We start from the raw sequence: 23,468 nt of genomic DNA on the forward strand, positions 1-23,468 counted from the left end.
AACATAGTAACTCATGAACTGAATTCACATAATGCACTTAATAGGTCTATTGAAGACCATTCCCCTGTGGGCTCAGTATTATGCAACCCCAGCCTGTGTTTATTTATTTATTTATTTATTTTTAAAATTTATAAACCACCCCACTCCCGCAGGACTCCGGGCGGCTAACAATAAAAACATCATATAACACAACAAAACAAACAATACAATAACAGTCATCCAGGGGTCAGGTTTTATAAACCCCAGGCCTGCCAGAAAAGCCAGGTCTTAAGCAGCTTGCGGAAAACCAACAGGGTGGGAGCGGTCCTAATCTCCGGGGGGAGCTGGTTCCAAGACGTGGGCGCCATCACAGAGAAAGCCCTCCCCCGCGGCCCCGCCAAATGGCACTGCTTGGCTGACAGGACCTGAAGGAGGCCCAGCCTGTGGGATCTAACTGGATGAAGGGAACTATGAGGTAGTAGGCGGTCTCGCAAATAGCCTGGCCCTGAGCCATATAGAGCTTTAAAGGTAATAACCAACACCCCAATTGGTGTTGGGGTTAATGGTTAAATGCACAGGGATGGGTCATTTAAATATTTAAATTAAACAAAATTTTGTTAATGCATCCCATTTCATGACTCTCAAAGCCAGAGAAAGTAAATAACTCTCCACCTTCGTTCTAAAGGTTGGTATGTAGTAAATTTTATTAAATTTTGAGTAAAGCCCACAAAATGGGTTAATTCGTCAATGTGTTTTACATGCTGTAAGTGCAGCCATGGTTATTGAATTAAGTTGTGTGAGTTTTTTGAACGATAAACTACGTACACCACTAGGAATCATGGATCAAACCTAGGCAGAAATTAGCCATCCATATTTTAATCAGTTGGGTGAATCTAGATTCTATAGAGCTATTGCCCATCTGGGCAGACAGTATTTGATCTAGGACTATTAGATGACACTTTTGATCTAGGACTATCAGATATGGACTACAAAAATCCAAATGACCAATATAAATGGCAGTACGGTAGGTTTTATTTTGTTTTGCTGCCATCTAATGGCAGTTCAAGGATATGCAGCCCAATTCTGATAAATTTAATTCCAGGACCAAGAATCTGAATACATTTAAAATAGAAGTGATGTGCTCTTATTTTCTCATATTTTTCTGCTTCTGCAGATTACCTCTGTCTATCAGAACAAAAGTTTCCAAATCCCAGACTCTGCATCACAAACTCAGACAGGTATGTGGTGTGCTTCCAGTAACCTTTGCTTTTTTAACTCTAGTCAAAGTCAAAGAGGAGTAGAGCCTCTGTGCTTGGAATAACCACCAGACATTCTCCTGATGCTTACTTTAGTACATTTTATGGTATATTGATTAAAAAACATTGGATTCCAAATAACTGGCAAGAGAAAGGCTACTCAGTATTGGAAAGGATCATTTTGTGCTTCTGAGATGCACTTAAGAGTCACTGCTAATTCAGCTGAATTACACTTACTCTTCATTTAGCAGCTACCTTATTTAGCAATCATTCGCAAAAACAAAAGTAATTAAAAAGAAATCTAACTACTGCGGACTTTTTCTTAATCTGAAGGAATACTAAACTCCTTGAAATAACAATGGTTTTCCACATTGTCACTACACTTTCCCAGTCTCTCTTTATATGCCTCAGTGATATATTAAGGCATGCAAACCCATGACAAGAGCTCTGTTTCATTCCACAGAAGAGGATGGAAAAGTCACGGCAACCATTAACCCCGAGGGAAGCGCACCACCCCGCCAACGATCTTCTGTGTTTGAGAAAGTCTCCACTGCTCTTTCAAAAGTTTTCTCTCGAACGTCAGCCAGCAACCTGACCCAATCTGCAACAGTTCAAGAGAAATCCCCAGGGGACAAGGACCCCCAATAAAATGTTTTCTTTATATAGTTGAAAGAATAAATATTTTCATCAGAAACAGGGACCTTTGCTCTATGCTTATAAAGTAAGAGGTCCTTCAGGCAGTCCTCTTGTTGTATTTGTAGAATAATCTACATAAGTAAAATGCAACAACCAGATCACTTCCTGCTCTTCACTCTCAAAGTGTCTGAGCTGATCAAAGGAAAGCAGTACAGTGGCTATGGTGGTTTCACTGAATGGGAGTGACAGTAGTAGCAGCAGCAGCAGCCTCCATGCATAGCAGGCTGCCCCAAACCAAGATGCAACACTAGGTTTTCCAACTGCAACCATTGAACAAGATCTGCAGGAAGACATTGTGTTGGTTGCCACAATAGGGATTGTGCAGATATCTCAGATGTGCCAAGTCTTGCCTTTTCTTCTCCACTAGCATGAAGAAACCCTGAAGTACCCAGCAATGCAGTAGAGTCAATATGTGCACCACCTCCAACTTGATAAACTTTTCAGAAAAATCTTTGGTTTGTACAAACTAGAGCAAACCAACTAGATAATACCACGTGCAGGAATCCAGCTTGTAAACTACTGTACTATTAAGCATAATAGGTTTTGCAGGATCCAATCTGAGTTGGTCTCCAGGACCAGAGGTTTGTTCTTCTGAGCTTTTGTGCTTGTGCTGGGGCCCATCCTCAGGGAACTTCTCAAACTCCAACACATCCTGGACATTGAGAAATTCCCTGAGGATGGGCCCCAGCACAAATCCAAAAGCTTGAAAGAACAAACCTCTAGTTCTGGTGACCAACTCAGATTGGATCCTGCAATATTATATCTGTCTGCCTTCAAAGTAGGCTTTGAGACCAAGGGCATGGAAGATTGGCGTTTAGCAGCATTCTTTATTACTACCATAGCTTCCTGGAGAATTTTATTTTTACAGTAGATAGCTCTGTAAGTGGCAAGCAGCACAGAAGATAAACAAATTGACCTTCTGTTAAAGGTCATTTTGATTGCCTAAGTCAGTGGTGGCGAACCTATGGCACGCATGCCAGAGGCGGCACTCAGAGCCCTCTCTATGGACACACATGCCGTCACCCCAGCCCCCTCCCCGTGGGCCCCCCTTCACCAGCAGCCCCCTCGGTGGAGAGTTGCCCCCAGGTGCAGCCTGCACAGAGCAGAGCAGCTAAGGACATGGTAGCCGGGACAAGACTCTGCCCTCACGCCTCATTGCACGCAGATGATGCTGTGGGGCATGGACGGAGGGCATGGCCATGGTGCTGCTGGGCCACCTGAGCGATCTGCTGCAGGCCATGGAGGTGGTGGGTGGCCCCACGGGCGGGGCGCGGAGTGGGGGCGGGGTGGGGGGCAGGGCGGTTTTTGGGCACTTGGTCTCTCAAAGGTTCACCATCACTGGCCTAAGTTCTCTATCATTCTGAGTTCAATCATCTCCCTACTTGAAATAATAATACTTCTATCACAGTATGTTTATTCCAAATTCTCCTTAGAGTTCAGTAACAACTTCACTGGTAATCCCTCATGTCAGGTAAAAATTGATAATGTCTTTCAATTCTGTTTTCCTCGTTTCTGCACCTAATGGATGTGATCCTATGTTGCAGTGTCTCTTCAGTGAACTTGAATCACCCAGGAATTAATCTTCAATGGTCTTAGTTTATTTCAGGACTTATATATCGATGGCAGTCTGAAAACACCCACACACAGTACCACTTGGTCTGGAAGCATCTCAGATAGCAACTCCCATCCTACTAACTCCTTGACCCATTTCAGTTTCTTCCCCACTCTCATCTGAGAAATTCTGTACCTATAGCAAAAGCACTTAGATTGATATACTGCTCCACGGTGCTTTTACAGCACTCTGTGAGCGGTTTACAATGTCAGCCTATTGCCCCCAACAATCTGGGTCCTCATTATACTGACCTCAAAAGGATAGAAGGCTGAGTCAAACTTGAGCCCCATCAGGACCAAACTCTGCGCTGTGGGCAGTGTTAGCCTGCAATACTATATTCTAACCAGGGCTCATAAGTGAAAATCTTATCTATTTCATTCTCAACTGTTTCCCAAGAGAGTTTCAAGGCTCTCTTACCTGCTCCAGTCTGCCATAGGGTTCAGCAGTAGTCAGCTCTAATGTCTACATATTCTCAGATGCGATGGAGGAAGAATTCAAGATTGCTCAACAATGACAATCTTTAAGCATCTTGCAAGGCAGCAAGGACACTGATAGGTCAACTAATATGTCAATATTTTCTACCTACTGAAATGTATTTTATATTACTTTAGGAAAGCTTAGATAATAGTGTAAGCAATATGGAAATACTCAAATATTGCAAAGTTGAGTGAGTTACTCTGACATATCACAGGAACTTGCTGCAAGCTATTTTTCCATTTGTTGCTTCTCTTCTTCAGCAGTTCAGCTAATTCCTTCCCCCACAATAATGATTCAAACTTTCTAATTCAGTGATCTCTGCGTGGGACATCAGTTCCTCTCTCCACCCCCCTCCATCCCAAAAAAAGACAACCAGAAAAGGGCAAAAGAAAAAGGCAGAGAGATATCAGCGAATCCCTTCCATAAACCCCACTCATTTCCTTGATTGTTGCTTCTCAAGTTTGAAGGGTAAATAGCCAAGAGACAAAAGGATGCTTCTTTGGAAAATACACACCATCACTCACACCAACTATGAAAGAGGCTATATTTCCATTTCTTTTCAGATGGTTCTTGTCTTTAAGCTGGCCTAGGCATTGCAGCTCCCAGTGTTTTTTTGGGCTGCCTCCTGAAGAACCATCCCAAAAGCAGAGCTCTCCTTTGGTGTCCAGAGGCCAACCTTGTCTGGCTCTCCTGCCATTTCTGCTGGATAGTGTGAATGGCTTCTAAGGCTGCACTGATCACAGTGGTACTGGGATCACGACTCGCGGAGTGTAGAGCTGTGAAGGGTGAGATGAAAAGCATTGTGACAGAAAGGTTAGCCCAGAAGCTACCATGTTTCTGGTCCTTCCTACCATCTTGACAAAAGTCTTTTGTGCATAAGCTTGCAACTGTAGCCTAAAATTCATATTTAATCATTGTAGCTTCAGACTCCCTTTCAGTTAAAGGTTATTTTGGTTTTTTGTTAGTCAGCTATGTCACGTCATGGTAGAATTCTGGGCTAAATTAATTCCATGGCTTGGGTTTGTACCACACACTAGGTTAGACTAAGGACCAACTGGATAATGTGTGGTTCAATAGATTGTGCAAATCAAGCCATATCTTTGTGGACTATGTGAACCAAATCATAGTGTCAAGTCATTTTGCAGCAACAATATTAGCTTCAGCACTGCATGTTACAGTATATGAACATGGCAATTTATTAATCCAGGTGTAGAGCTTATATTGTGTGAACCCAACATGTTAGGAAAAGTTATGTTTCACTGCATTGTGCACATCTTCCCAAAAGATTAATTTAGTAACAAAATAGTGTGTTGCACAAGCACAATTATAATACATTTTTAGTGCAGGTATAACTTAGTTATTGCTTACTGTTAGCAGATTAGAATATTTCCTTTGTGTTGTTTGTGTTGGTGGAGGAAAACAGTGATTTCAAGAAACAAGGACCAAGATTTTTGATGGGAAACTGATCAATAATTTCAATCATGGCCATGGATTTTATCTCTTTTACTGCTTTGTGCTTGGTTTTTCCATCAGGCTCCCTCTCTTAGATCAACATATGGCTAATAGATTTTAGTATGAATGTGATGAAAGGGGAAAATGGTTAAATGCATGGAGTAGGATCATTAAAATACTGTTAATATTTAAATCAAATACACCTTTGGTAATGGTGTCTCTAACAAGACCTTCAAGGAACCATTATAACCTGTGTCTGGAATATAGTTCTGCATGGATGGAAACTAACCTAGAACTAAGGAGAAATTTCCTGACAGTTAGAACAATTAATCAGTGGAACAACCTCCCTCCAGAAGCGGTGAATGCTCCAACACTGGAAGTTTTTAAGAAGAAAGTAGACAGCCATTTGTCTGAAATGGTATAAGGTTTCCTGCCTGAGCAGGAGGTTGGACTAGATGACCGCCAAGGTCCCTTCCAACTTTATTATTATTACCTCTGCTCTAATCAAAGAACTTTGTGTACAATGCTCACCTTGTAAGAGCTGTTCTACATCAAACTGTCCAAGATGCTGGGTTTCCACCTTCTCTACAAGAATTCCTAGTATAAATAAAAGAAAGAGGCCTCTTTCTCACAATACATAAATGTGCATGCCTGCAATATGCAGATATGGATTTCACAATCTTAAGCTAAAGTGGAATTGAGTAGTTTGAGGATCAACATGTGTGAACACTACCATTAGCTTATACAGAATTGGATAGTTCAGGGCATTGTAGCAAGCCTGATGACAGTCTTCACATAATGTGTAAACCAAGGTACCATGTTATGGTTTATTCAATTTTGTTAACTTAGGCATAGGGTTACAGTATTTTGGAAATCTAGCCACAATGGCCTACCTGCCAGCTTGCAAGCCATAAGCCTGATTCCTTCCCAGTTACAACATATATACTGAGCAACCTCTGTCATGACAGTTTTCAGCAGCAATGGGTTTCTCTGAGCCTAAGGGACAAATGAGAAAGGCAATGCAGGAAAGAAAGAAGTACTATAAAGAAGAAATTGCCACCTATTTGGAAAATATGACAAGGTTTTCTTAAAAAAGAAAAAAATGTTTGAAGGGAGGCATGATCAGCTTTTAAAACAATCTACAATGTGTTGAAGCAAAAAACTATTTTGTAATAATATATCAATTTAAGAAAAGTAATCAACCCATTCCTCTCCTACTTAACCTTGAGAGTCTCATGGCTATTAGCTCAAGTCCACTTTGGTTTGAAAAGAAGTTGATAAACATTTACAGAAAATGGAAGCCAAAAGATACCTCTAAGTTTCTTCCTCAGGATTGTAGAAGTCATTTTTACTCATTGTTTTTCTTAAGTACAGATCTCTCAGTTGACCCAAAGACTTTCTTCAGAAATATGCTTACCAAGCTGAGGTAAAGGTATGGCAGATACATTTACGCAACATACTAAGCTTGATTGGCATTAATCTTGGATAGATTTTCTTGGGCTTAGCACATTGTGTGAAACTTGCTCAGTTGATTGGTTTAGAATTCAGTTTAGAATTCAAATGTGGAATGTGAACTATTACTGTAATAAGTTCAGCATGTGAGGTAATAATACCTAGTAAGAAGATCTGCAAAGACATGGGAATAAATTCATATATGGTTGCCACAAGGAACCTAGGCTTAAGCTTAAGCTACCTAGCCATGGCAAAAGAGATTGCCTGGCTCAAATTTGTCTGCTTACCAGCTGTTGACAAACTTTGTCCATGAGGTGAGAATGTTGTTTATCTAAAAGGTCCATCAGCAGTAAATCTGAATTTGTACTTTTTAAGAGTCCACACAGACCCAGGAATGGAGCACATGAGATAAAGGCTGTTTGGCAAGCCTAAGCAAAAAAGATAGGCAAGTTTACTATACTACATCCCTTCTGCTACTCAGACCCAAGCCTCCTAGCCCAGGAATGGCACTCTGCCAGCCCAGTACTGTATTACATTTCAGCCCATTCTAGTGCAACTGAAATCTGAAATCTGTTGTGGAGGAACAGAGTGTCCTGCGCAGAGGAAAGGTTGTATTGTTCCCAAGCAAACCTGGGCCACATGTGGGCAAGGATCATGGAAGTGTAACATGAGGGCAGCCAAAGCACCTCCCACTTTCTTGGCAAAAAACTTGGAAAACCTCAGTGGAACTATCTTGGCCAGTTCACCAAGCAGCTCAAAGGCTGCAGCACGGACAGCATCATCTGCCTGCAAAAGAGAGGAAAAATTAAGCCCATCTTCAGGAAATAAGATTTCCTTTGACAGCAGGAAACTCAATATCCATTCCCAAGATGGGTTGGGGTAGAACCAGGCAATTCCTCTATTGCTAGAAGGTCAGGGGTGCACAACATATGATATGCTGAATACATGTGCCCTTCCCCAAGTCTACTCATGCACACTTCTTGCTTCTTTCCTGTTATCAGTGATATTTCAGTGGGATTTACAATTGCTGCTGGAAAATTGTTTTCACAATGTCATTTTTTTTGTACCTGTCAAACTCTTTCTCCTTTTATTTTATATAAAATATGGGAAAGAGTGAGCTGAAAGAGAGGAAATATCTGTTTATTATAAGAAATGGAGAATCTGCTAAAGATCCAGCTAGTACCAACATTTATGTTGAACGTTTATAGTTTATCACTTTATATATAGTTTGATTGCCTCCATTAACATTTTATCTTTATCATTTTATACTTTGATTGCCTCCATTTCCCCTTCATATTCCTCCTGCTTCCTCCATATAACATCCCAAATATTTCACTGACTCTAAATGTAGCCTTCAATCTTCCCCACAAGAAAGGTGGAATTCCAGTTTCATAACTGAGTAGAAGTATTCCTATAATGTTTAACTGATTGCAAGATGTTTGTTGTCATAAGTTGTAGTAATAATGGTGGGTTTAAGTGTCTTCAGGTGAAATTCAGTAAAGAGGAGGAGGAGGAGGAGGAGGAGGAGGAGGAGGAGGAGGAGGAGGAGGAGGAGGAGGAGGAGGAGGAGGAGGAGGAGGAGGAGGAATTGTTGTTTTCAATGACAACTAACTGCTGGACAGCAACCAAAAGGGAAGACTCTTCCTTTCTAACTCCACTTATAAACTCCCTGGAGAGAGTTGGAAATATAATGCTGGTTTAGGACCTGGTCCAACAGTTTTCTACTGAAATAATAACAGGAGAATGATCTTTCTGTGGCCTAACTTACATGCTGGAGATGCACACAGGCTTGGCTGACCACGATCTGGAAAGTACAATCTGCAGGCCACTTCCCAAGACATCTGCATAAGTTGCATAAGGCATGTAGACTTTCAGCGGCTAATTCTGGGCTGGAGTTGTCATGCAAAGCTTGGATAAGAGGCTTCAGCAAAGCTTTCTGGTACTTCTTTGCCTGTGAAACAATTCTTCTATTTGTCAATGCCTGGACTGTCTTTATCCCCTACGATCCACTTCTTATATCTATTATTAGCAGAATAAAAGTAACTGATTGTGGAATGACTATTTCAGGTCAATATGATAACCAGAAGCTCTTTTCCCACTAACAGGTCCAGTATGCTACTGTCCATTTTCCTTCCCTTCTCTGTAGTGTCCTCTTTCTTTCATCTTTGAGAACACACCTTCTTGGACTCCTCTCCCTCTTGGGTTATTCCTTCTTTAGACAACTTGTTTGTTCTTTATTTGGTCCCCCTTAATAAACAGCTCAGTCAAGGGCAGCCAAAGATTATGTTGCCTGGCCAACCTCTCTCTGAGAAGAGCAGCTCAGCCAATCACTGCCAACAAATCCATATTTATTAAAGCAATCCACAAAGTCCCTGTTCCACTAGACTATGATTGTTCCTCTCCCTCACCTTCCTGTTTACAACAAGATGTCTCAGTTTTGCACTTTCTGGCTTACCTCCTCTGGAGCACCCTTTGCCATGTTTCCCAATCCTCGCATTGACAAGATACGCATAAGATAGTTTCCATTTTGAACTTGGGTTAGTAATAAATGCAAAAGAAGGCTCAGCGTTTCTGGTTTCTTCAGGAGAGGATGACCTATAAGCTGGAATACCAAAATTACAGTTACTGAATTTCCAAACTGGCCATTGGAAATCGATGTTTTAATAGTTCATTATTTTTCCTCAATGAAAAATAGTAGAAAGATACGTATACAGTATGTTTCTTAATTATTTCTACAATGGCACATGATTTATTTATTGTTCCCTCTTCCACAAGACTAAGGCTATCACACCCCAGCCCTATGTTACCATTTCTCCTACTTCTTTTATCTTGCACTACCTGAAATAACATCTCACCTCTGTGCAGAAGATCAGGCTAAGATCTCTAAATGTTGCTCTGGAGGACTGCAGAGAAGAATGGAGATGAAGGAGTAGCCCATCTAAAAAGGGGTTATTTGTGTGCATCAAGGCCCTGATGAAGGAAACAATCAAGTGCTGATTAACTTGGTATCAAAGGATCTGTCTCTTCTCAAAATTACCCCAAAACTAGTTTTCCCAAATCTTCCAAAAACTTTCTATTACAACTCTGAACTCCCTCCTACCCTTTCAAAGTTCAAATATGCCAACTTTGCCCTGTTATTTTGTGTAATTTCATTTTCATCGTATTTCAAATTCCAAGTTCCAGGGGTGAACATGCTAGTTCAAAGCAAAAGACACTGTGGAATTGTTTTGTTTTTACATAGAACTTTAAAAAACGCTGAGCTCAAATCTAAACCCTTGGTAACAGACCTTACCAATTTAAGAATCTATCTTAGTTCTTAGGTTTACTTGTAAAAATCTAGAGAATGACTTTTCCTGCTGTGAGTAAAAAAGGGAGATTTCCAATGTTAGGGATATGCCCCTTACCTTGCCAACAAGGCCACACCTTTGAGGCTGCTACTTGGGTCCATCAGGAAGTTCCAGGCCTTTCCAGAGTTCAGTTCCCTTGCAATTTCTGGCAGAGCTCTGCTGAACACAGCCTGCAATACCTTAACAGCTAGCCTGGAATGCAAAGGACACAGCAGGGACAGAAAAACAGTGTGCAAATTTTATTCATAGTAATCTGAATAAATCAAGATGGCAAATATCTATTCATCACCAGAAGTCAAGTTCAAGTCAATGGCACCTAACTGTTCTGTAGCCAGAAGGGCAGTCACAGGGTGGGGACAGGCAAAGAATGCATTTGCAGAATGAAAGGCAGAACCTTACGAATTTACAGTAATCTTCCTCATTTTAGTAACCTCTGTAAAGGCTGGGATTAAAACACCCAAATTTTCTTTCCATTTGACTAGGAATGTAATTCCAAGATAGTTCCAAGACATCTGTGTTTCAAGTCAGCGAAAGCAGATCTACAGATTGCAGCAAGAGGCAGTGCTAGGTGAATCCTCAGCTTCTAGGTTTGAACTGCATCCTTTTCTTTTCTTAGATTTAAAGCTGGAATATAACCTGCCAAACAGACCAATCTTTTCTGGGTAAACAATGAGGCAAACAAACTCAGATCCCATATAAGAGATATGTTTGAATGAAGGCAAATTGAATGATTTGATCAAATTTTTTGAGATATGATTGAATTTAAACGAAAAGAGATCATAAAGCAAACAGGCTTCAATTTTAAGAGGAAACTGTTTTACTTAATTTCACATTAGAGATTAACATGTACCCACTTGAATTTAAGGCATTTGCCTTTGTGTACAGATACTAAAATAAATGATTCTCAAAATTTGAATTATGTCACTGCAGGTATTGGATGCTATGAGCACAGACAACATTATGCTGCTAACCAATTGATGGCTTCTGGACAGTGCCACACAAATCTTCAACATCTTGCAACAATCAGATTGCAGGTAGTGAAACTTTCCTGGCAAACATGTATTAAGGGGAAGAAAGTGCCAGAAACATGAAAGAGAGGGGTTTAGAAGAAACCGTCTACTTTTAGGAAAGGCACAATGTTACCCATGAGGCGTCATGTACTCTGTCTCAAGACTCCCATTGCTTTCTAGAGGAGAAAAAGAGAACATTGGCATCTTATCATCCTGATATTTGCTGAGCTGCTGCAGAAGAACGTAGCACAGCTCTGCCAGTAATGGAAACAACGTGGCAGAACCATCCAAAGTCAAGACTACCTCCTGGAGAGCCTCAAGACCCTGAAAAGGACAGAGATTGAATGGAACATCTGAAGTGTATTTGTCTTGGGTCAATCATTGGTCTACCTACCCCTGTATTGTTGACCCTGGCTAGCAACAGCTCTTTGACAATGCAATTCTCCCAACTTGTCAAGAAATGAGTTGTCTAGCCACTCAACTTCTTCCCAGCCATTCGCAGAAAATCAGCCTCCCCACCTTGGATATACTGATTGTCTCTCTGTCTCAAGTCCAGAGCTCTCACCCAAAGGCAGCTGCAGGTGTCATTTCTTTCCATTCTCATCCAAGTGAGCAAACACTTCAAGACAGAAGGACCACTATTTTTATAAATTGCAAGCGATGCCCACAGCTCCTTCTTTACCCTGAAGATAGAAAAAAAGTTGATAGTTTAGAACAATAGTAGTCTGCCAGTCCAGTACCAAGAATTACCATTCATGGATATTCCCAGGACTCATGTCCCAGGAGAAGGGCAGCTGGAAGTCTTGTAGTCAGCTCTTGGAAACAGTCCTAACGAACAGCACAAATCATGAATACTAACACTACCTTTATTGTAAGGTTACAGTAAAAGAATCATGCAAGTCTGAAAAAATATCTCGCCCACTCCCCGGCTTTACAGTCCAAGACAGTAAGGAGAATGCCTCTTATCTGACCATTGCCTACTCTTCATCTCCTCCTCCTCTTCTTCTTTAGGACCTCAAAATCTTTCTGCTCTTCCACTTTACTCTTTCTACTTCTTGGTTGGTTCTTTAATAAGCTAAGTAAGGAGAACAAAGGTGGCCTCTACATACTATTTCTTCAGGGTTATGTTGGTTATGGTGGTGTCAGACTGGAACTGGGAATTTTAAATTTGACCAGAGAACCCATTTGCCCCCCCCCCAATCTCCCAGTCCAACCTACCTCACTGAGTTTATGAACAGAACATGAGAACAACTCCCATTTACATTGTCTTGAATGCCTTTGATGAAAGGCAGGATATAAATTAAAGCAGGCATTAAACAAAGAAGAGGAAGTCTTCTTAGCCAAGGAGAACAACTTGAAAAAGCATCTTGTCCCAAGATTTGCCTCCATTTTTGAAAACATACATAATAAAAGATGGTGATGGGTCATTATCATTATAGAACACCAGCAGGATGCATGATATGTTATAAATGAATTAACAAAGAAGGAAGATTTCTGCTCCAGTTTGCAATATAAATTAGTGAAAAATATGTAGCTTCCCCCAGCCTTTGTCTCATATAAACAGAGTAACCTAAAAGGATAGTTGAGTTCTCCTGAAATTCCTTGGCATAGGCCTTACCACTTCTCAATATATTGGTTGGATCCTCACAGCATGCTAAACTAGATTAGATTAAAACAGGTTGCTTCATAATTGTTGTGGATGTAGTTATTGTCTTAGCATATTTGAACACAAGTAATTTGGTTGCACACCTATGAATTATGGTTTCTTAACCCAGGATCAAGGTTTAGCAGGTTATGTGAATCAATCCAGTGGATGGACGGAAAGGGACAGTCTCTTTCCATATTTGAGATCATTACTACTGCTGAAACAGAAAGAAGACCTACAATGACATTTTTGTGTGAAACATAAAATGTGTGGAATATAAATGCTGCAACATCCAGGATTGCCAGACAATAAAAATACAACAGTAACATATTTCATTAATTTGTGACCACTCCATGCCTTTCTGCCTAAGGGTTAAGGCCAGCCCTATGCCTACCACTCACTTGTCTTGAAGCAGGGGTTGCTCCAGGAGAGAGAAATAAACTGCTTTGTGATGATGCTCAGCCAAAATACAGATGGCCTGGGCCAGGAAGTGGCGCTGAGCTGAGTCTTCAGAATATTGCCAAAAGGAACAAATGATATCTACGATATTGTGCACCTGAAAAAGGAGAAGCCATCATCATCAAGGAAATTATATCTGCAGTTTTTCTTCATGACTGAAATGTATTTAGATAAATGTGAGCCTAAAACAAATTATGTAAGTTTTATTCTTTCTAAGAAAACTCTATAAAATACCTCCAATTCACCAGCAACTTTCAGTTTTAGAAAGATGCTAAAATCTTAATCCTTCAGGATTAAACCTGCAAAGATTTTGACTTGGTAGCAAAGTTTAAATTAAATCCAGATAAGACGGAGGTATTTTTGGCTGATAGGAAACAGCTGCTACTGGAAGTCTTCAGGCTAGGAGTGCTCCTTGATCTACAGATACTTCTGGAGTCCCAGATGGCAATCAGAGTAAGAAGTGCTGACAAATTCATCTCATAGACATCCTGTGACTACATCTAAGCCAGTCATCCCAAAGGTGCTTTTTCAAAAGGCAACTGAACTTTGTTTTTCCTTGAAGACATTTTGCTTCTCATCCAAGAAGTATCTTTAGTTCTGAAAAACTGAAGAAGCTTCTTGGATGAGAAGAAAAATGTCTTCAAGGAAAAACAAAGTCCTGTTGCCTTTTGAAAAAGCACCTTTGGGACAACCATGACCTAGATGACTGAGAATCTCCATAGATATCTGAGCCAGTCAGATTTGGCAGTAGTCGCACATGCTTTAGGGACATCATCAATGTACCTTCCATTGGGCTACCCTAGATGTACCAGAAATTGGAGCCACCCATTTGAAGGAGTATCTGCCTCAATTTGAACCTGTCTGCACCTATAAGGCTAGCAGGAGAAGCTCTTTTAAAGGTCCTCACTTTTCAAGTTCTGCTTCTCAATCAGTTGGGCAAAGGTCTATACTGTTCACAAGCTGTTCAATATGTTCCTTGGAGATACACTCAGACCCCACTTTCCTGCTTTCATAAAAGGTGTTGAGTTCTTATTTTAGCCATACTTTTAGAATTTGAATGAGATAAGAATGTTGTTTTTATCAGCTTTAAGAAATATACAGCAGGGCACGAGTAAAAATTTCCTTGCCAGCCAATTGTTGTCAGCCATCATCTGATCAAGGAATGGATAACCTGTGACTACGCAGTTGTTGAATTACAACTCTCAGCACCCCTCCCTATCAGCCAAACTGCTGAATATTGCATTTGAACAAGATCCAGGTTCGTCGCTCTTGGCCTAGTTTCTTCAGATTTAGGCTTTACCTTGTCTTTTAGATCTGGCCGTCGTTCCTTCACAGCCATCTCAAACCACAAGAGGATAGCCTTGTCGCAGGCACTGTTCACAGTCCTCAGTTGCTCCAGCAAAGTGTGCAAGAAGGTTAGGATTCCTTGGACAGGCAGGACACAGCTGATAATCTGAATCAGGAAAGAAGGAAAGAAGGTTCAAAGGAGCTTCATTTTAAGCCAGAGCTCCATCACCTCATCCTTTCTTGAGCATACACTATGAACTCGGACTGAGTACAGGCAGAACAGTTTTCCCTCTAATACATCAACAGCTTTCGAAGATCCCGAAAGATCTCTTCTACATCACATGGTTTAGTTTGGATCTGTAAGCCCAATTATAAGTACTAATTCTATCTTTATTTTAAGGCTATATTAACAGAATTTTGCAAGACTAAAAGTATTTTTCCCCTCTTTTCCTTTTACTCTCCGGAAAACTAGGGAGGATCCTTTATGAAGTGCTTCCCTCACTCCTGTCCTGGGTACTGAGATATCTTTTACATGATGGTTGTCCGGTTTGTGGCTTTTCCTCCTGTCTCCCAAGGTCATTCTCACATATCACTGCAGAGGAAGATTCTCATATTACACTGTGTATCCAACTAGGCTATAAGTGATCTGACTCTTCTAAAACAAATTACCAATTTTCGGGGTTTATTTTCTCCAAGTCAGATGCCTATTTTTGAACAAGGTTTTGGTAATCTTTCAACATTAGATGGGACAACAAAACAAAACAGGCAAAATCATACTATCTAAATGGGCCAGGATGAAAATTTCATTTTATTCTGACTGTACCTACATTTTTGTTCTCATGCTTTGTTGAAGTTCTGACAGCAGTTCTCCAACCTGGGTGCCCCCAGTTATGTGGACTTCAAGTTCCAGAATTTCCAGCCAAAATAGTATCGGCTGAAAATTCTGGAAGATAAGTCTACATATTTAGAAGATGCCCCAGTTGGGGAAGATTGCCCAAGAAACTTGATGAAAAGCTGGTACTTTCAGTTTCTTAATCTATACTAATTCTATCAGCAGCAACACATACAATATGCTATATCAGGTCCCTTGCTAAAAACTGACAACTCTCTTTAAAAGTCAGAGAGAGATGCCATGAATTGTCCTCTACCCTATCTCAATGTGTGAAAGTCAGTTCCCAGAGTCCTCAGCAATCACCACTTTGGCAGTTGTCAAAACATCTGCAGGTATTCATGCACACAGATATGCAGTCACACACAAGAAATTGTCCAATTTTTAGTACTTTGGCCAACTGGAGAGAGGCAGTGTGCATTGTCTCACTACTCTCACTTTGAAGGTCCCTTTGGATGCAATACAATCGCTGTTGGTTGACACGCACTTTTGGTTCACGCAACTTTGTGGCTCCTGAAGGAATAAGGAAGGAGTTGGCTGAATACTATGCTCTGTTATTACATGTTATAGATACAAAAACATTCTCAATAAGTTTTAGTAGTGTAGTAAGGATGTGTCAAAATTTGAAAACTTCTCTCCCTAAAATCAAGGGAAGGACAATGAGGCAATGAACTGGCATTTCCAATGCTAAGTGAAGCAGATATCAAGCTAAACATCACATGACATCGCTTAGCAATGACAATCCCAGCAGTCTCGGTTGCCATCATTAAGTAAGGACCGCATGCTTCTCCTGCCCTCTACAAATTGCCTGTGTTTCAATTTCCCCCACATGTCTATCTACCTCCTCCATCTCCATCTCCAGGAGCAGTGGTGGTGCCGTGGTTAAAATGCAGCATTGCAGGCTAATTCAGCTCACTGCCAGGAGTTTGATCCTCACCGGCTCAAAATTGACTCCATCTTCCATCCTTCCGAGATTGATAAAATGAAGCCAGATTGTTGGGGGCAATAAGATCCCTTCCAATTCTATTATTATTATTATTATTATTCATTGCACAGTCAGCCAGATGTTCAGACTGGATTTGGCATTTTTGTCTACCTATCGAGTCCTTACCAAGGACCTGGGATAGGCAGATGTGGATCTTTGATAGTATTACAGATAGTGTTGCAGGATGGAAGCAGTTCCTAATTATTACTATTATTATTATTATTATTATCTGACTCTGTAAACCACTTAGAGAGAGCTGTAAAGCACTGTGAAGCGGTATATAAATCTAAGTGCTGCTGCCATTGCTATCTCTGCTCTTTTGGCCACCCTGAACAGTAGGGATGAGATGAAAAGGCCGCTGTGTTCTGCCGCCATACCCCCCACCCCACAGGAGCCTAGAAATCCTTTCAGCAAAAGGATTGGAAATGAAGGACTGAAAGTTGCGATGATAGCAAATGTGAGCTGTTCACCCAAGCATTCAAGTTTTCATCATGTCACTGTGGAGATGTTATGATGGTTTTAAATGTGAGGACCAGTCATAAGTCCAATTTTTCAGCAACTTTGTAACTTTGAACGGTTGCTGAACAAATGGGATGTAGCCCAAGAACTATCTGTTTTGAACATGGGCTCTACACAGAATTCAAAGGTCTAGTGGTTTGAGATGGCTGAATGGTTCATTCACTGAGGCTGCAATCCTATGTAAGTTTACACACGCAGAGCTCTTCCATTGTTAAACTCACCTTGGATGTTTAGCAGGAGTCTAATGCAATTACCAGCACCATGACGAATGGTGCCCAGTGTGTCATAAGTGAAAGGGCCCAACAGTGCCATCAAGTGGCTGAACTGGTTTTGAGAGATCTGTGAAAGATTATTTTTAAAAAAGCAATGGGTTGGTAAACTTTGGTTCATTTTACAGAATAAACCAGTTTGCTGGAAGCAACAATTCCAAAAAGCTACTTTGGTGAAACTTGGACCAATCTTCATGGAGGTGGTTCCAACAAGAAGAGTACATACCCCCTGGGAATATTTTGCTGGGCCAGGCATCACTTGGCAGATGCTGGGCCATACTCACAGAAGTGTTAGTCCTCTGGCAATAAGCTTTCAGTAGATGGACACCAAGCTGCATAGCCCGAGCACGCTCCCATTCATGCTCTGACACCAGCCAGTAGCCCAAGAGCTGTGGAGACAATGGAAGGCTTCATCATCATCCGCCATTAGAATTTAGGGTTATTCATCAAATTTAGATGCAGAGTTAGCACCAGTAAAAAGTGGTGTTTCTTTATACAGCAAGTATATGCTGTCATGTAGCAAACTAGATAACTTAATGGAGGTCTAAATTACTGTTAGTCTTGATGACACTATATGCATTCTCTTGAATACTAGGCAGTAATATTTAAATAAGCATGAAGTACTTCTCCTTGCCAACTCACCTGGAAGATCTGCTTGAACCAATCTGAGAAGTCATTCTCTCCTGCTCCTGGTTCCAGTAAGGTCTCCATCAGCTCTGACAAGGAAGTCAAAGTACCAGTATATAGAGTCTGAAATACAGAAGACAAAAGCATCTATTAGTATAGAAAAAGCAGGTGACCCTCTTTCTTTAGGGAGGCACCCTTACCCCACAACGTAAGTACTTACCCGATTGGCACCTTCTGCAACCCTCAAAGGAGGAAGAGCAAAGACATGGCTCAGACAGGCCTCTGCCAGCTTCCAGTTCTCTTCAGGGCTCAGCATTTCTGGCACCTTGCTGAGGATACAATAATATTCTGCTTAAAAAGCAGTTCCTTGAGAGTCTCACTGGGCCCCATGATATGATCCAGTCACTTTCCTTTCCTTTCCTGTATCAAATATCTCACCACAGGTTCCAAAGTCAGACAAATCAAAAATTCTATGTGCTGGTTTATATGTCCACATTCCCCAGCTGATGCGAGTTATGATCAGTAGACAAGAAGCAATGGATGGAAACTAATCAAGAAGAGAAGCAACCCAGACCTAAGGAGAAATTTCCTAACAGTGAGAACAATCAAACAGTGGAACAGCTTGCCTTCAGGAGTTCTGGGTGCTCCATCACAGGAGGTTTTTAAGAGGCTGGACAGCCATTTGTCTGAAATGGTATAGGCCGGGTCTTCTGCTTGAGCAGGGGTTGGACTAGATGACCTCCAAGGCCCCTCCTAGCTCTATTCTGATTGATTAGTTAATTATTGTGAATGCCCACATTTAGAACATTTATATGACATCCAAAAAGTAAAGGATTTTTTGACAGCATCTCCTCATTTACACACCTATCAGTCATCAAATGGACAGAAATCGAAAAAATGCAAGTTCTAGACATTAATTTCTGAATTGGTGAGTGGCAGAGAGATAATGTCCCTTTTTCTGGGTTCACATAACAGCTTCTTTTACAGCTCACTTAAAAACCTACTAGCTGCATCACAAAATATCAAAAACCTGAATCGTGGTAATCTTGGCTAGCTTTCATAAGCTAAAGATTCAATGTATTGTGTTAATTCAGTAATTTAGTTTCAGATATTGTCCAAACTCAACCAATAAGGACTTCTTATTATCTGGAGGTGAGGATCTGGCATCTGTGCATGCTTTAAGGCATTTTGTGTGCCAGAACTAAAGGTAGGCTATAAAATCTGGTTCCCCAGTCTTTATTTGGGCTCTAACTGATCCGTGTAGGGCTGACCTTAAAAAGAAGGGCATAGCAATGGGTACTTGCCTCAGATGCCGAAGAGCAACCATCACCTGCTGACAGACAGGAGTTACAAGCACCTCCAGGGACTCTGTTTTAACAATATTCTGGAGCAAACAGCATGGCAGAGAAATAAATTGGGCATGGTTTAGATTGGGATCCTTCTGTTGAGTTTCCAAGCAATTATTTTTCAGTAAGGAACATTCCAGAATAAGCAGTTGAGGTTTTAGGCCATAACACAGCCCCAGAAACATTCCAAAGATGTCACCATATAGTCATTTTTAAAGCAATTGGGAAGGGTCAGTGATGATTGTATGAGATTGACTATATTTAATTTTAATGACATGTAAATGGAATGAATTCAAACCTAAATTTTGTCTTCCATCTGTTCATCCATCCATCCATCCATCCATCCATCCATCTATCCAATTTATATGGCCACCCGTCTAGCTAGAAGGAACTCAGGGTGGAGAATAAAACCTTGATATGATTAGAGAAAAGAACATTAAAATAAAAGTTAAGCCCTGCTATAATTTTGAGTAATAAATAAATAATAAACACTGCATCTATAAATCAACCATATCATGTCAGCTCACATGCGAATCAAATGCCAAGTATGGTCCTTGGTGTGGAAGAACTTGTCTGAGGCAAAGGCAACTTTGCAGGATCCAATCTGGGTCGGTCACCAGGGCCAGAGGTTTTGTCTTCCAAGCTTTCGGGATCATCCCCAGCACGAATCTTTGGAAGACAAAACCTTCAAAAAAGCTACTTTCTACAGTGGAGGAGGAGGAGAAACCAATAAGTCAAAATGCTCATGTCCCTTGCAGCAAGAGCTATAGCCAGAACAAAAAAACACATAGTAAATGTATGTGATCTTTCCATCTCTTTACAGTAATTTTCCCTGAGTCGAGGTATAAGAAATCTCTTTAGGTGATTTTTGCAAGCAACAAGCCAAGTATTTTAAATAAAATAAACAAATTGTACTCACCATGAGAAGGTCAAGCAACACTCTTTTTTGAGGCAGCTGGAAGGTAGTGGAATTCCCTTTGCTCTGCATGGAAAGGCTGATTTCTGACACACACTGGGCAAAACTCAGAACCAGCTCAGCATCACTGGCCCTCTGGATGGAGATGGGAAAAAGATGATGAAGGCTGACTCCAAGAGGAACTTGGATTAAAGAACAGGAAGCAATGAATAATCAAAGGGCTACTCTTCTTGAGTAAAAGATAGGTAACAGTCTTACTTATAAATACTGATTTAATTTGTAGAGCCCTTATCAGTCCTGTAAGAAAGTCTTGAAGGCCTTCTGAACGATACCACAAAGGAACACTAGTTCTTCCAAAAGATAGGAGCATAAAATATAGTCTACCAATCAACCAGGATTCTTTTTTATAGATGAAATTATGTTATACCTTTTGTTATTGTTGTTAATTGCGAAGTTGTGTCTGACCCATCGCAACCCCATGGACAATTTTCCTCCAGGCCTTCCTGTCCTCTACCACCTTCTGGAGTCCATTTAAGCTCACACCTACTGCTTCAGTGACTCCATCCAGCCACCTCATTCTCTGTCATCCACTTCTTCTATTGCCCTCAATCTTTCCCAGCATTAGCATTATACCTTTTAGGGGACTATTATTTTTGACTTACATAATGATCTAATACAATAAAGTACCAGAGGATAGATACCTTATTGCAAACATCCATTCAACTTTTGGGTTGGGTGGCATGTAAACACAGATCTCTCCCTGTAACTTACACCCTTCATGATTCCAGAACCCATTTCTCCATCTTCATCCCTAAAAGCATGCTCTCAAAATCCAATACCACCAGTTAAAAGAAGCAGAATCCTGCTACCCTGGTAACGCACCTCTGAATTGTTTGGTGTCATATAATGGTGTAGGATCCTTGGCACAATCTCACTGACCAGATGAGGCATTAGCAGCTCCTGGGGAACACGGATTGTCACACTACCATATAATAGAAGGAGGGTATTCTTCACCTGTTCTTTCTCTGGCTGAGGTAAGACCTACAGATGAAGAAGACAAACTCTAATGACAGAGCCATATTCTGCTGTGGTCCCAATTTTTTTTCAGAGAAAATATGGCAAGTTAGCAGAAATAATTTTGCTTTTTCTTGTTCAATAAGTATTTTTCTTTCCAAGTGCCATTTGTCTGAGTTTCATGCTTGGAGATAGAGAAATTTTCTTGAGTTTGATTCAGAAAAAAAAAGAAAAAGAAAATTGTAAAAGGATGCTCAAAGAAATTAAAATCCAAGCTGGAGAAGAATGTCTTCTGTACCTCTCTTTTCAGACTGGCAAACCAAAGATACAGACACAAAGGGCAAAGGGCATGTGAGCTAGGACTTCTGGGAATTGCAGTGCCAATACATAGAGAAGGTGCCCATTAAGGGGAGCCTAGCCTATATGATTACATGTGTTGCGTCATGTGGACTCTCTAGGCCTGATTGAAACATGCTTTAAGCATGTTCTGTTAAAAGGGCACCATGTTCTCATGTGGCCAGCTTCCCAGCTGTTAGTCAAGAAGAGCAAGAAGATAACAGGTCGTGGTAAATCTCCGAACCTGGCCAATCGGAAAGCAAGCCAAATCTTTTCCTTCCAAAATGTCTTTCTCAAAGTGGTGTAGAGCTTCCAGCACTGCCACCAGCTGCCCCTCTGCACAGTATGACAGACACCAGCGAACACCCTGAGGACAGAGAAGGGATAGCCAGAAACCAGAAGAGGATCTCTGTCAAATCCAGTTTTCCCTCTTTCCCCTTTAGGATCTTTTTCATCCCATTTTCTCACTCCTAGAGAAATTGAGCTATCCATTAGTGGATCATTCTGTTACAGGTCCTGCTGTCATAGAAGAAATCAAAGACATTTTAAAAAATCCATAAAATTATCAGCAAATGTGACCTATGCTCTATACTGATACTTTTCTCTGGCTTAATAATATTTGGAAGTGGAAGACTTCCAGTTTTGCGTCATGGTGAGATGGACTCAGGAAGGCAAGGCTCTGCCTTTTGCACCTAATTTTACCCCCCTGTGGGCCCTAAAAAGGGCATAAAGTCACCCCGAAGAGGCGATGAAGGAGGAGGGGTGCCTTATCGATCACATAGAGATGGCAGTCTTTCCAATCGATCCAAGGAAAGCCCTCCAAACCAGCAGGGGAAAGACTGGCTACATTCCTGTGGCTGGCCATTAGCTGCTGATAACCAAAGAAGAAAAAACCAATTAGCACATCGTAAACAGCATACTTGGAATTGGGTGAGAATATTGATCCTTTCTTTATTATTTTACAACTGAATTTCCTGGGAAAGGCTCCTAAGAAGCTAAAAACCTCCGGATGTGAACAGAAGTGGCATCTATAATTTCTTTATTTTCACAATAATAGAAAGAGAATTCCTGAGTGATTTAATTGCCTTGGCTTGGAAAGCTACTTGGCAAAGAAAGAAAGCAAGAGTTAGATTTAAAAACAGAGGATTTGACCTATTAGAGGGGGCATTACATGTTTAAATACCTGTTTGAATATGATTAAAAGAACGGATGACCCTTAGATATATCTAAACTTTTATAATGAAAGATATGATGTAGAACTAAAATACTATTTTTTTTCTTTTTTTGATATGGGAAATATGAAAATAAGAGGATTGGTATGAATAAAACTTTTAGCTATATCAGTGGTTCTCAACCTGTGGGTCGGGAACCCATTTGGGGTCAAAGGACCATTTCACAGGGGTCGCCAAACAACGCAGTCCGCCATTTTTTCCCCCTTTTCCTTAGCTGTGCTACTCCCTTTTATTCTATTGGCTTTTGAAAGCCGATAGAATAGACTCTCTTGAATAGAGTCTAATTCTATTGGCTTTCAAAAGCCAATAGGAATTGTCCAGGCTGTCTCTGCCCTGCTGAGCCCGCCAAAAGTCCCATTCTGCAAACGGTGCTGTACCAGTTGAGTAGTCCTCGACTTACGACCGGTTGGGGTCGCGGCATTAAAAAGGTTGAGAACCACTGATATAACGTAACCATTATGTTATATAAACATAATCAATATTGAGAAAATCATAACTGACAAAGATACTTGATGGGAAATTAAACTTTAACAAGAGCATGAAAAACAGGATATTGATTTATGAATTGATGTTATTATTTGTATAATTTGAGTAAAATATGATGATGTTTATATTCAACTTTATATATATATATATATATATATATATATATATATATATATA

General features: G+C 40.7%; 2 protein-coding genes across 6 annotated transcripts in view; one reads left to right on the forward strand and one right to left on the reverse strand.

The window, feature by feature from the left end:
- FSIP2 (fibrous sheath interacting protein 2) overlaps positions 1 to 1,931 on the forward strand; it is a 60,104-nt gene extending 58,173 nt beyond the window's left edge. For all 4 annotated transcript variants that reach the window (XM_039346212.1, XM_039346213.1, XM_039346214.1 and 1 more), the window contains 2 exons: positions 1,154 to 1,217; positions 1,699 to 1,931. In XM_039346212.1, the coding sequence (XP_039202146.1) occupies positions 1,154 to 1,217; positions 1,699 to 1,883 (249 nt within the window). In that variant the 3' untranslated portion in view covers positions 1,884 to 1,931. The remainder of the gene's footprint in view (positions 1 to 1,153; positions 1,218 to 1,698) is intronic.
- A 1,510-nt stretch (positions 1,932 to 3,441) lies between these two features.
- Positions 3,442 to 22,719, reverse strand: LOC120309214 (maestro heat-like repeat-containing protein family member 2B). 2 transcript variants are annotated; one of them, XM_039346217.1, is made up of 23 exons: positions 22,310 to 22,719; positions 21,818 to 21,940; positions 21,106 to 21,264; positions 20,227 to 20,358; positions 19,266 to 19,345; positions 18,182 to 18,290; positions 17,977 to 18,084; positions 17,619 to 17,723; positions 17,287 to 17,404; positions 15,953 to 16,074; positions 14,686 to 14,838; positions 13,328 to 13,482; positions 11,847 to 11,964; positions 11,415 to 11,605; positions 10,329 to 10,463; positions 9,780 to 9,894; positions 9,380 to 9,526; positions 8,693 to 8,875; positions 7,555 to 7,710; positions 7,212 to 7,352; positions 6,366 to 6,468; positions 6,004 to 6,069; positions 3,442 to 4,796 (listed from the first exon to the last, which is right to left on the reverse strand). In XM_039346217.1, exons 1-23 carry the CDS (start codon positions 22,436 to 22,438, stop codon positions 4,597 to 4,599), a joined length of 3,048 nt encoding a protein of 1,015 aa, XP_039202151.1. In that variant the 5' UTR covers positions 22,439 to 22,719; the 3' UTR covers positions 3,442 to 4,596. The 2 variants fall into 2 exon arrangements, with proteins under 2 accessions (XP_039202151.1, XP_039202152.1); XM_039346218.1 differs by lacking the exons at positions 15,953 to 16,074; positions 17,287 to 17,404.
- Between the last annotated feature and the right edge of the window lie 749 nt (positions 22,720 to 23,468).

The sequence above is a fragment of the Crotalus tigris genome, unplaced genomic scaffold (genome assembly GCF_016545835.1).
Source record: "Crotalus tigris isolate CLP2741 ecotype Arizona unplaced genomic scaffold, ASM1654583v1 scf7180000017987.690289119674:8195010, whole genome shotgun sequence".
Classification (NCBI taxonomy): Eukaryota; Metazoa; Chordata; class Lepidosauria; order Squamata; family Viperidae; genus Crotalus; species Crotalus tigris.

What these genes read in the sequence shown, in the direction of transcription:
- LOC120309214 (XM_039346217.1), bottom strand. Translation starts at nt 22,438, where the DNA reads ATGGCCAGCCACAGGAATGTAGCCAGTCTTTCCCCTGCTGGTTTGGAG. An exon ending in TTGCAGAAGGTGCCAATCGG is followed by an intron (nt 18,085 to 18,181) that starts GTAAGTACTTAC and finishes TCTGTATTTCAG; the next exon opens with ACTCTATATACTGGTACTTT. An exon ending in CCTCTCTCCAGTTGGCCAAA is followed by an intron (nt 14,839 to 15,952) that starts GTACTAAAAATT and finishes TTCCTGATTCAG; the next exon opens with ATTATCAGCTGTGTCCTGCC.